This window comes from Semicossyphus pulcher, unplaced genomic scaffold (genome assembly GCF_022749685.1).
Source record: "Semicossyphus pulcher isolate SPU_LCO1_2020_fin unplaced genomic scaffold, fSemPul1.0.p SCAF_10, whole genome shotgun sequence".
Lineage (NCBI taxonomy): Eukaryota > Metazoa > Chordata > Actinopteri > Labriformes > Labridae > Semicossyphus > Semicossyphus pulcher.
The window spans coordinates 15,224,849-15,237,023 of record NW_027211604.1 but is presented as its reverse complement, the minus strand read 5'-3'; the positions used below and the strand labels follow the sequence as shown (position 1 = coordinate 15,237,023).

At 40.1% G+C, this 12,175-nt stretch overlaps 1 protein-coding gene across 2 annotated transcripts; it reads right to left on the bottom strand.

The window, feature by feature from the left end:
- Positions 1-238: 238 nt before the first annotated feature.
- On the bottom strand, positions 239-6,274 carry nsrp1 (nuclear speckle splicing regulatory protein 1). 2 transcript variants are annotated; one of them, XM_069666260.1, is made up of 7 exons: positions 6,257-6,274; positions 2,990-3,080; positions 2,745-2,801; positions 2,486-2,614; positions 2,173-2,380; positions 1,958-2,060; positions 239-1,845 (listed from the first exon to the last, which is right to left on the bottom strand). In XM_069666260.1, exons 3-7 carry the CDS (start codon positions 2,754-2,756, stop codon positions 1,053-1,055), a joined length of 1,245 nt encoding a protein of 414 aa, XP_069522361.1. In that variant the 5' UTR covers positions 2,757-2,801; positions 2,990-3,080; positions 6,257-6,274; the 3' UTR covers positions 239-1,052. The 2 variants fall into 2 exon arrangements, with proteins under 2 accessions (XP_069522361.1, XP_069522353.1); XM_069666252.1 differs by lacking the exon at positions 6,257-6,274 and adding an exon at positions 4,522-4,550.
- Between the last annotated feature and the right edge of the window lie 5,901 nt (positions 6,275-12,175).

The window sequence follows — 12,175 nt, the reverse complement described above, 5'->3', positions numbered from 1 at the left end:
CAACACAGGAGCACAGGAGACACTGAGGCAAGAGAGGAGTCCTGCAAACAAATGCTGCTTTTATTACATTTTATATCTACCTGTGCAGAACCTGTAAAGAAAAACCTGTAACATGTTTATGCGATCAAATGATCCTTGTGAAATAAACTTTGTTACTGTCTGAATTATGGGCTGAAATGTAGATTCTTTTATAACACTAATCTGCAAAAAAAAACAACACAGCAGCAACAGAAGAAAATGTGGAGCAGGAATTATTTTATTACCTCATCACTGAGCAGATCAGAATGACACAAACCGAAACATCAACAACTCACACATTACTCCACATTCATCCATCTTTCTAATTAAGCAATGAGATGAAATTTCCTATTTACACTCATTCCTTTATGTGATGTTCTAAGAGGCTTTCTGTCAAAATATTTACAAGTCAGCGCTCTTGTTTCACAGTCATAAACAACCCTACGCCCAAAGAACACAGTATTATGTAGGGTTCTCTTCATCCCTAAAGACCATGAGCACACTCTGCTGTTTCAATCTGTCCACTGCAGCACATGGTGAGTTCAGTGGTTACAGAATAAAGTTGGTAATATTCAATATTTTTCAACAAAATCCATAAAAAGGCAAAAAACACAACACAACACAAACAGATCCTTCTAACGCGTATTGTCTGTTTATCCAAACTTCAGATTCACGCTCACCGTTGCCTCAGGTTACCTGTCCTTTTGGTACGATAAACATGGGTAATGTAGTTTCTGTGAGTAAATTCCACATACAACCTTCTATTGCTGTGAATAATCCTTAGTAGTGCTGTAAATGTGTATTATCCATGAAAATAGTCCTAAACAGTTTTTTAATTGTGTTTGAGGAACAAAACTACATTTCCCAGCTGTTTTAGGAAATCGTTGAGCCATGAGTTGCAACCAACTGGCTTTGGTAACAGGGAAGGGAAGACAGAAGATATTCATTGTTGGTATTGATCTTTACATTAGATTTGTTGGTAGAAAAAAACATTAAATAACATTAACCGTATCCTGTACATTGAATTAAAGCTTCTAGTCCTCCTCCTTCTCTATATATGTCTTACAGGCCGAGCGTGCCATCTGTCGGGCCATGTACCTATCTCTGGCCGAGCTCACAGTCTGATCCGTGCAGCGCTTAGCAAACTTGTTCCCCTTCTCCTCACCTTCCTGCCCCTGTTCATCCCCCGTTTCTTGAGCGACCGCTTCCTTCCTCTCTGGATCTTTCTCTTCCTTTATCACCACCCTCTCCTTTTCCGTTTCCTTCCTCCTCTCCTTCTCTTCTTCCCTTTCTTTGTCCTTCCTCTTGTCTTCATCTGTATTCCGCCTCTTGTCTCTTTCTCCATTCTTATCTCTCTCTCTTTCTCTGGGGCTTCTCTCCCTCTTCCCCTGCCTGTCTTCCCGCGCTGTATCCCCCTTGCTTCTGCTCCTGTCGTCTTCTCTGCCTCTGTCTCTGTCCCTGTCTTTCCTTCTATCTCTGTCGTCTCTTCTTCCTCCATGTCTGTCATCCCTTTCCCTTCCCCTGTTTCGGTCTCTGTCCCTGTCTCTGTCCTTCTCTCTTTCCCTCCCTCTGTCTCTGTCTTGATCTCTGTGGCTCTTCTTATGTCTTTCTTTCTCCCTCTCTTTCTCTTTCTCCTCTCCACTCCCTGATGAAGGCGACCTCTGTCTGTATTGGCGTTTTGAGTGTGCTGAGCCGACCCCGGGCTTGCTAAACCCAGACTTCTGCTCGTGCCCCTCCTCGTTGTCGCTGCACGAACTTGGGATTTTATCATGGGAAGTTGGTGAGGAGACAGGTGAAGTCCTCTCTTTGTCTTTGGAGGTTTGAGTTCTGTGGAAGCAGGAAAAGAGAGATTCAATCAGGGAATTTGAATAGTTTTTGATTAATCTGAATGTGCTTTCTGTGCGTGTGGATGGCCAAATAGAGCTGAGCTTTGACTGACTTGTTTGCTGAGCGATCTGGTATCTCCTCCTCTCCTACAGTCTGATTCAGCAGGTGCCGGTAGAAGCCGCTCAGGTCTTTTTGTTTCTTCACGTCCAAAGCAGCTAAGCAAAAAATAATAATAATTTAAGCAAATTACATGACATTGTTTCACATACAACACTTAATTATTTCTCAAAACAGCCTTTTTGTGCCTGCACGAAGTATCAGTCTAACCTTCCATGGCTGCCTCTCTCTTCTCTCTCTCCTCCTCCTCCTTCTGCTCTTCCAGTTTTTGCCTATAGGCAGAGGTAACGTAAGCCTCTTTATCTGCAAACTTCTCCCCTTCTGCCTCCCTTTCCTTCTGGATCTTCCTCTCTTCCCTCCGTTCTTGTTCTTTCTTTCGGTCCTCGACAGCTCTCATTAGCTGCTGGATATACTTCGGCTGTAACAGAGAGACACAAACAACAGATTTCTAGCCATTAGATCACTCTGAAAGCCGCGTGTTGACAAACGCAGCAATGCAAGAGTTCCACATAGGTGAGGTTACCTTTTTGTCAGCGCCATGCAGCATTTTTTTGTTGCTTTCAAGTCTCTGGTTTTGAATGTCATCATACACAGCATCATAATCATATACAGTGCTGTCCTCTTCCAGGGCCTTCTGCATCTCCAAACGTGTCTTTACACACAGAGAGATACAGGCAGATATAGATCAGAAAAATGTTAATGACAGAGGATTGACTTCAAGGGTGAAAACAGTGAATAACAGTAAGTGAACTTTTATAGATTTCTTTCTTTCCTTCCCTCACCTGCTTCATCATCTTCTTTTTGACAGCTTCTCTCTGCAGACTCTCCCCAACTGAAGTCTGAAAAAAAAAAAAATGTACCAAACATATTCAATGTTTAGATGGAAGTCTGCTCAAATGCCAGGTGTTTCTTCTCATTTTCTTTGACAGAAATCTGTTTCATTTCCTTTACAGTGAAGATGTCTGCATAAACTGCAGTAATTGGTGGATGACAATAAACTAATTATATTGTCCGAAAGTTCACCCACCTCATCGTCCGAGTCATCCCCAAACACTGAGGGTTTCTGCAAGATTGCTGTCTTTGATGCTCCTTTCTTCTGAGGCAAGATCAGCCCGTACCTGTGGATAATTAGGAAACAAGGCCTCCTTTACTGCTGCAGCAGAGTGCTTTTTCACAGACTGAGGGTTAATGTTCATGTTACTCCTTTGTACATGACCAAAGTTTAAGTACTTTTCTTATCTTGCCCAGTACATTTTAAAAAGCACTGTATTATGTTATTTCTGCATCTGCCAGTGGGCCACTACAATAAGAGTAGGCATGATATAGATTCCACTACAGGGGAGACTTGATGTTCTCTGCAATAAGGTGGAAAAAAACATTTTCCATATATATATAGGTATCGAAATTGGCAGGGTTGGAAAATATCGGCATATCAGTTATCAGCAAAGAAAACAAAACAATATCCTGTATCCCTAATTTAAACATATCTGTCCCTCCAAACAATCTAGGAGCAGACTATAACCAGACAGTCACAGAAATGAGCGTCTGATCCAACTCCCACTCTCTTCCCAGAGTTTCAGCTCCTGCCCTCTGGTTGAAGATTCGAGGTCCCTCGCAGCATCCTGGACTGCTATTTATTCCCACCCATGTCAAATAAGAGTCTCAATAACGGTTATCTTATCTGATCTAAACCATGACTTCAAAAAAACCCAGTAATCTGTAAGTTTTCCCCACGTATGACTTGCACAAGTTCTAGGCTAACTCCCCAACAAATTGAGTATTTCTGCTGGGACACCAGAACCAAAGCAAAACCAAAGCAGCTATTTGTATTCACTGCAAAGGACCTGCAGTTAAAGTAGAGTTGATGATTATCTGAACATTGAACAGTAGAGCAACATTTAGAAACAGTCTCATTCCTTTTAAATAGTGGTTTCAATACAATTTAAACATGTTTTCTCCCATCTGGCTGTATTGCTGACAGACATTAGACCTTTTCAATTTTCTAGTGAAGATTAGCCATATTATGAGGATGGTTTCCACATATTTATGAGACAGGTGAGCTCGGCAAACTGAGGGTTAGCGTGCTTCATGTAGTGCAAAACCTCACACAACAACAAAACGCTCGAAACCAAACGAAATCTGCCCACTTAACTGCGATTTCAGTAACTACCATAAGATATAAAAGTTTTAATACCTCGTCCATCCTGACTATAATTATTAGGCAAATTTCCAAAGAAAAACAACTTCGTTTCCAGTAATATTAACTATTACTTGATACACATATAGCAGGTAAGAATAATGGACATTTGAAGAATGACTGTAGTTTTAAAAACATTAACTAGCTAATTTACAAGCTAGGTTAGCATCACGTTCACTAGCAGCAGGAGCAGCAATGGACGACACATCTTATTTAACATATAACGCTAAACTGTAAGGCCATGGCTGCTGCAGTAAAAAGTTCTCTATCGCAACTATAAATTTAACCCCAACCAAGTGAACAGCACACGTTTAATGATAATCACTCAAAATCATGATCACGTTAGCATGTTTGCTACTCACTGTTTTGCAGGGGCCGCCATCTTTCTCCGCTAACTGTGAACGGGAACGGCAGATTCGACACAATATTCTGTCACACCTACACAAGGCAAGTTCTGCAAAGTCAGCCGCCATGCGATCACAACGACCACACACACAAACAATATTTATAATTGTGTTTATATTTGCTTGTGTTCAATGAATATCATTTCATCATTCTGTAACGAATGTACGGACTTTCACTGACAAAGACGCAGGTGTCCATGACGAGCAAGATGTGATTTATCACTGATTAATGCCCTATTTTTCCTATTGTAATATTACTAAAGCACTTGAAAGTAAAGGGCATATTAGCAGATATCGGTGCCAAGGGAAACTGTTAAAACGTCATGATTGTAAATGTATTTCGTTGTATAACCAATAGATGGCGATGTTGATCCAAAGTGTAACTCATTGAGCAATCTTATGCAAATAACATGGCGAGTAATGCAGGCCTACACAGAGACGCAATTAAATTCAGACAAATTATTATTATTATAAATTATTATTATTATTATTATTATCATGTTATTTGTATAATTACATAATGCTTTGGCAATATTGGAACAGTTACATTAATGCCAATAAAGCTCACTGAATTGAATTGAAATAAAGGTTGAAAGTTTCTCTCGGCCCAATAGTGAAATTCCAGCATTGGGAAAATAAGATAATCTTTATCCCCCAATAGGGAAAGTTAAACTGTATATAAATTAATATGAATTAATAGGTACTTATTAGGATGCTAACACTGGAGACCATATATCGCTCAAATTTGAATAATCTTGTCCTTTTCAGAGACATACCTATCCTGGTAGTCTTCATCTGATGATCTTTAGGTGGGAAACCAAACTCCTACTACTAAGATTAATCCAAAAGGCAACTGGACTAGGTTGAAGTTCTTGAACTTCAACCAACTCCAGTTGCCTTTTGGATTAAACTTAGAAATACCATGACCTGGATGACTGAGAACCTTCACAGACGAACTCCTACTATCACCAAAATAAGCAAAAACCAAAGCTTACACATCAAACAAAGTTTTATATTAATTGTGGTGAAAGGTGCAAGTGAGTGAAACGAAGATTGACAGGGTGTCTGCGCTCATTTCATTTGCTCATGTCATTGTTATTTCCAATGCTGTCAGCTGCTCTGTTTTAAACCTGTGTAAATCTCTTCAATCAGATCAGAGAGCACATGGCTCACCTGTGATTAAAGCTGCAGCTTTGAATTCCCACTGCCTCCTCTGAGTGACTCTAAATCCAAACACCATTATCTCTGTCGTAATCTCCATCTCATCTCATCTCTGGCCTTGCTGTTAATCCCTCTGGGACAAACAGAACAGCAGAAGCTGCCTGATGGATGGATGGATGGATGGATGGAGGGGAGAAAAAATAGACTATGGGATATTCAGACAAATGGATTGGCAGAAGTATGGATGTGGTTGAGGATAAACACTATAAATAGTAAAGTTAATTTAAAAAATGTAAAGGACAAATCAAATGGCTTTTAATATCAACTGCAGGGCAAATCTTCCTATCTTTGCTTATATTTGAATTATTGGGAATTGTTTAAGCCTGGTTTTAGACATCGAAATCACTGCCCACATCTGTAATTTTTTGGGCAATACAGTCTGCTGGTATTATATAACTAGGAGGAAATGGAAAAGAAACCATGATGTACACCAGCTATAAAGATAGTACTAGAGTTGTGTGTTTGTGCATACCTGCGTGCATTGTCATCTGGGCTGTGTAAAATAATCTGATGACATACACTTCACATTTGAGTGCGTGGTTCATGACAGGCAATGGTTGCTGCTATCCTTGATCTGTACCTCCAGGCAGTGAAGATAACAGTGTAGCAGTTCAGGTTCAGGCAGGCAGGCAGGCTACGCCTGAGGAGTCTTGAAATATTATAGACGTTTTCAGTCAGTCAGTAGGCTACTGTGCCCACTTCACTGACACGAATATATGTTTGTACACAAGACAACATAGCCTATGAATCCTGTAGGATAACCTACAGAAATGATTTTTTCCCCAAAACTGTAAACTGGAGTACCAGAGTTTTGGACTAACTTTCTTAATTTACATTTAAATGAAATGATGTACAATATATATGGGTATTGAACACTGAGTCAACACAATACACTCTTTTTCTCATATTTCATGCTTTGAATTGACAGGCCCTTTAAGGTTGATGTAAAGACAAAATGTTCAATACCGAGGAAAAAATTTGACCTGTATGTCTGAGTTACCTAATTTTGACTTACACTTAGAACACTAATGCAACTACATTTATGCAAATAAGTATAAAATTTAAAGTCATACGCAACTAAATTTAATTTATTTAAGTTCAGTTCACTTGTCATTGTAACAACTATGGTAAATAAATAAAGGTAAAATAATGAAGTGTTTCTGGAGTCTCATGGTACTCGAGACTTAAAATCTGAACATTTTGGTCCCTTAACTTTATGTAAGTACAATATACATTTCAATAGCTAATTTTAAGAATCTTTAAGATTCTTCCGAATGTAATAACTATAAGCTGTTTGCCTAAACAGGAAGGATAACACAGTTTCTTACGTCAGTTGTGTCAGGCTTACTGTTTTACTGACAGACACTAACAACTCATAACTGCTTTGTTTACGTCCAGCACACAGACGGTTAATCGGGATTGACAAGCTAAGGGTAGTTGCGCATGCGCAGGTGACACTGACAGAGGAAACAGCCGGGGAGTAGCCAAATAGTCCACGACCAGAGAGAAGACGAGAGGGAATACGCAAGAAAAACCAACAACCCTTGTTAAACTGGGGTTTCTACCCCTCTAAACAATTATGCTCGGCTCGCCGGTGTCGCTTCCTCTCAGGTGTCCGCTTCCCGGTCGCTGAATGGCGCTGGTTACCGTGCAGCGTTCACCGACCCCCAGCACCAGCTCCAGCCCCTGCGTTTCGGTAAGAGGCGCCTTAATTGAACCCTCCTCCACTACCGCTTCCACCACCACCGGACCCAAATCTATTAAGCTATCGAGGGAGATTTGAGACTCCATTTCCGCTGTCTTTTTCTCGGCTGCTGACTGTCATAAAGTGCCTTGCCTTTGTACTCCTGCGCATGCGTGAAATATAGCTGCTCATCTTTTTCAGTTACGATATCAATCGTTACTCGCCGTGAAGTTAACCTGCTTGTAAATGTGTTGTTACTGTTAGTTGAAAAGATAGTACTATTAGCACAGTTGTATCAAAGACAAGTTTCCTCTTTTGTTTCTATTGTACTCCACAGTTGACATGGTTCCTGTATGCACATTTCCGCCTGTTCAAAGGTTCAGCTGGCAGTTACTACTGTTAAGTAGTGTTACAAAATAAGAGTTTGAGGTGAACATTGTTTCCTGCTTTTCTCTGTGATATTGTCCTGCTAGAAAACTAGAAGTCTTTGGTCAGCTTGTTAGGGAATTGTAGTCTAGCTTTCTACCTCGAAATATGTTATGCACTTCCGTTTGTAATAAGCGCCTTGTGACACGCATGAATACGGTTATTTACTCTTTCATTATTGTTGTGTGCTGTGTTGACATGTAAACAAAATTGTGGACGTGAGTCTTTCTCTTTGTCTGTCTCTGTATGTCTGTCTCCTCCCCAGACTCGGAGCTAGCCTGCATGTTTCTCTAGGCTACCTCTCTGCCGCTTTCTTCCTGTTTGTGTGTGTGTGTTTATGTGTAGTGAAGTCAGGAGTGTTCCCATGCAAAGCAGAGGATCAGGTGGTTATCTGTCGCTTTTTTCTCTGCTGGTCTTATTTCTACAGAAGCAGGTAATCTCATCAGGAGGAGAGTGAGGAAGTATTGTACAATTTCACTCACTTCCTGTGTCAGCAGTCAGTCTCATGTTATGTCATAATGATACACTTTACTTCCCATTGCTTGTTGATTAGGCAGTGATACTGTATGCAACTTCTCTATGGCTAAGATTTATTACCAGTAGAATACGCATGAAAGATATGCGGAACATCCAATATGAAGTTTTATGTATATGTTTAATTTTAGATTACAACATTGATACATTGTGATACCGTGTAGAACAGGGATTCTCAAACTTTTTGGGCCCAGGGACCCCTTACAGAGGAGAACATTTTCCAAGGTCCCCCTCATAGTCGTAACACTGATTAAGCATAATGCTTACTACCATTTGCACTCTTAGATGCCATTGGAACTATTTGTATTGTAAAACCTATCAACCTAAACACTTGTTTCATAGCAATAAACAGAAAAACATTTCATTTTGAATCATGTTCATACCACTTACAGACTTTAAATCAGAGGCTCATTTTATTCAAATGGCTTGTGGACTCAACTCGACAGCATTTATACTTTTCAACTAGTTGATCTTAAAAAACTTTCAGAGAATTAACAGCAGCTAGACAGCTGCAGGAACGGTTCACCTGCGACCTGAGTGAGTTGAGTGATTCATGACAGGTTGACGTGATGTGTCACAATCATATCAGTTTCTATTGTTCAAAAGCTGACTTGGCAGGGAGTAATGGACACAATATGCTTGTTTGATTGGCGCAAATGGTCCTCATCTGTAGACATGCAGTTTGTAGTGATACAGCACAATTTTATAATTTATTGCAAATTTATTATAATTATTTCGTGGACCCCCAGGCCATGGTTCACAGACCCCCAGAGGTCTAAAGACCCCACTTTGAGAACCACTGGTTAAAGTAGATGAAATAAGCCAGATTGCAAAGTTGGTTTTACTTATCCATTAGATTAAAACCTGGAACCCAAGAGAGCTTTCATGAAAAAACTTCTATAGGTCTAATTGTTAGAGTTTGCATGCTATCTTTTGGCATATTTCCCAGTCTAACGAAATTGTAACTACTGGTTGGCCAAAATGCTGCACAAAAAGGAAAACCTGTTTCCTTGCTAGTTGGACCAAGTAGAAGATTACAGTTTGTGTTTGAGCAATGTGTTATTTTCTACACCCAACTGTGTCCAAAATCACAAACTACAGTCAGGTATGTCAGTCACAAACTAGTATTTCGACACAGTATTGTGGCCTTGAAAGGGACCCTGTCCTTCACACCTTCATGTTTTCCCCAAGCAAAACAGGTTCCGTGAGTAGGCATAATGATTACTGTCTTGCTTTGTACACACACATTTAGGATATTTGTTCTGACTGTCGTAGAGAAACACTCAAAATATAAAGGCCTACAGATGTAGACGAAACAGAATATGTTTGAATGGTCAACATTGAAAGCACAAGAATCAAAGCAGCTCGGTGTTGGCTGTAGCTTCTCTTTTTAGAGTGATCATGTATGTTACAGACTTGCAGGGAGTCTTTCATCACGACAGGAGCGCGAGCTGTAAAAGTAGAGGAAGAAGATATGCATATGTGTAATTTAGCAAGGTGAGGCAGGTAGGGGTGGTGAAGGATTTGCTGTGTTTTCTTGTGGAAATATGCTTTCAAGTTGCAACCCGCACACACATACAGTGATAACGCATTGCACAGACACATGTCTGGTTTCCTGTGTCTTGCTGTCATGTGATGTGTGTGTGAGTCTTATGTAAAGTCTCTCATGAAATGCCTGCTAGCTTTTCTTTTTCCACCATCTTGAACTTTAAGTGGAACCTGAGCAGTGTTCATAATAATAAGGGTGTTTGTAGGGAAAACACACACTCTGTACTACACACTTGAACACATTTATTTGGCCTTTAGGGGCTGAAGTTTTTACCAGTTCTGACTTGGTGAGTCAATTGTAGATGCTGTAACTCTCGGTGCAGCACAGTCCTGCAGAGTCCTGCCCATGCCGGCTCATTCAGGCTGCACATTTCCATAAGCTTTGGAAAAATCCTCTCACATTTTCATACATGCAAAACGTGTTTTCAAATCTAGGCAAAGGTTGGGTGATATGTCACAACGTAGGACATTGTGCTGTGGAAACTTTGTCCAATCTGGCAAAATAAAAACTCCTACATAGTTTAATTATACTTTTCTTTAACAAGGTATAGATGTCGCTAACTTAACCAAATGGCTTGTTTATTTGAAACTTGCTCACTTATTACAATTGTACTATAATATAATCTGCAACACGACTTGATAGAAATATTGTTTGTCCTATCATCCGCTTAAATATACCAGCCAGGGCTTTGCAGGTTGTAGCTATAGACACACCCTAATGCAAACTAAGGGATTTAATGTTTTAACAAATCACAGACTGAAACAAAGGAAAAGAACTTGAATGCAAAAACCTATGTGGACACATTGCTGCCAGCATCACATACTTTACATAAGGTGTTCAACAAAACATCAGATCTGTTTTAAATATCTTGTGGCTGTTGGTTCTGGGAGCCCACAGTGGAAACCTGATTTGTATAATGTGACTGAGAGAGGAAGCGCACGCCTCATCACAGACTTTACATTGAGCTGGATATGCAGTAGTGTCACATAATAATCATCTGCCTCTAAATCTGCTTTACATAATGAAAAATACAACAGTGTGATTTTTCATCCAAGCAGCCCTGCACAAGTCCATCTTGTCACCTGCGCTCATTTTGGCCTCTCATCAACCTGTAATCCAATTCTTCCTGTTATGAAGCAGGTAATGGTTTGTGAAGTTGTTAGGGCTACTTAAGCCTACATACAGTGTAAACAAGATAAAGAATGAGTCACCACAAGATCAGTGCCAGGTGTTAATCTGCCGCTAATCCTCTCGCCCTCTCATTAGGCAAAGCTTCATACTCCACAAAGCACTGATCTGATTCTCTTGTCCTCATCTTCCTGCTTGTTTTGTGTGTGTGTGCGTGAATGTGTTATTCTCTGACCGGCCACACCTTAAAAACAGACTGAGGTCATTTTCCTGGAGAGTGTGCAAATTGAGTTCATAAACTCGCTGCGCTGCTGCTCTCTGTAGACAGTACTGAAAACTGTGGTGATGCTGTACGGACTTTTAAAGTGTCTGTGTGCATGTGTGTGTGTGTCTGTGTTGTGAATATGGAAATACACAAGTTACTTTTTTAGTTTTACCCAACAATGTCTCTGATTTCAAGGTTGGCTTTCCTAGACCAAACTTGGCAACTTAACAATTCACATCCTTTATCAACATAACGTATACTTTTTGCTACATTAGCAAACAAAAAAGTCTGGAAAAAAAGAGTTCTTAGAGGATTTTTTCGATGCTTATGGTTGCTTGTCTCATATCTCTTCACTTAATAATAATTGTGGTGTAATAAAGTGCCACACATTTAAGTGGTTTAAATAAGGGATGCACGATATTATCAGCACGTTCTTGGAATCTGCAGATTATGGCTTGAAAATGACATATCAGCATCGACAGAAATGTCATTTTTCTGCAGATATTTTCTGTTGATAAAACAACGCTTTAATCATGCCTAAATGCTCGATATTCCCTAAAAAAGCTTGACGTAATGCTACGACATTAACTTGCACCACGCCTCTTCCGACAAGCGTGAAGAAGGGTGCAAGAGGTCTGCAGAATGGCAGTTTTTCAAAGTTTCCGAAACGGACAGCAAGGTTGTGCTCAGCATCGGTCGTGGAAGAAGGGGCCACATCTCATTCATTCAACACGACAAATTTAATGGTGCATCTCAAGAATCTCCCAGTGGGCAACTACAATAAGAGAAGCATGACATCAAATCC

Coding starts and splice junctions, on each gene's coding strand:
- nsrp1 (XM_069666252.1), bottom strand. CDS start 4,541: ATGGCGGCCCCTGCAAAACA. Junction 2,802..2,989: donor GGGATGACTCGGACGATGAG/GTGGGTGAACTT, acceptor TTTTTTTTTCAG/ACTTCAGTTGGGGAGAGTCT. Junction 2,615..2,744: donor AAAAGAAGATGATGAAGCAG/GTGAGGGAAGGA, acceptor CTGTGTGTAAAG/ACACGTTTGGAGATGCAGAA.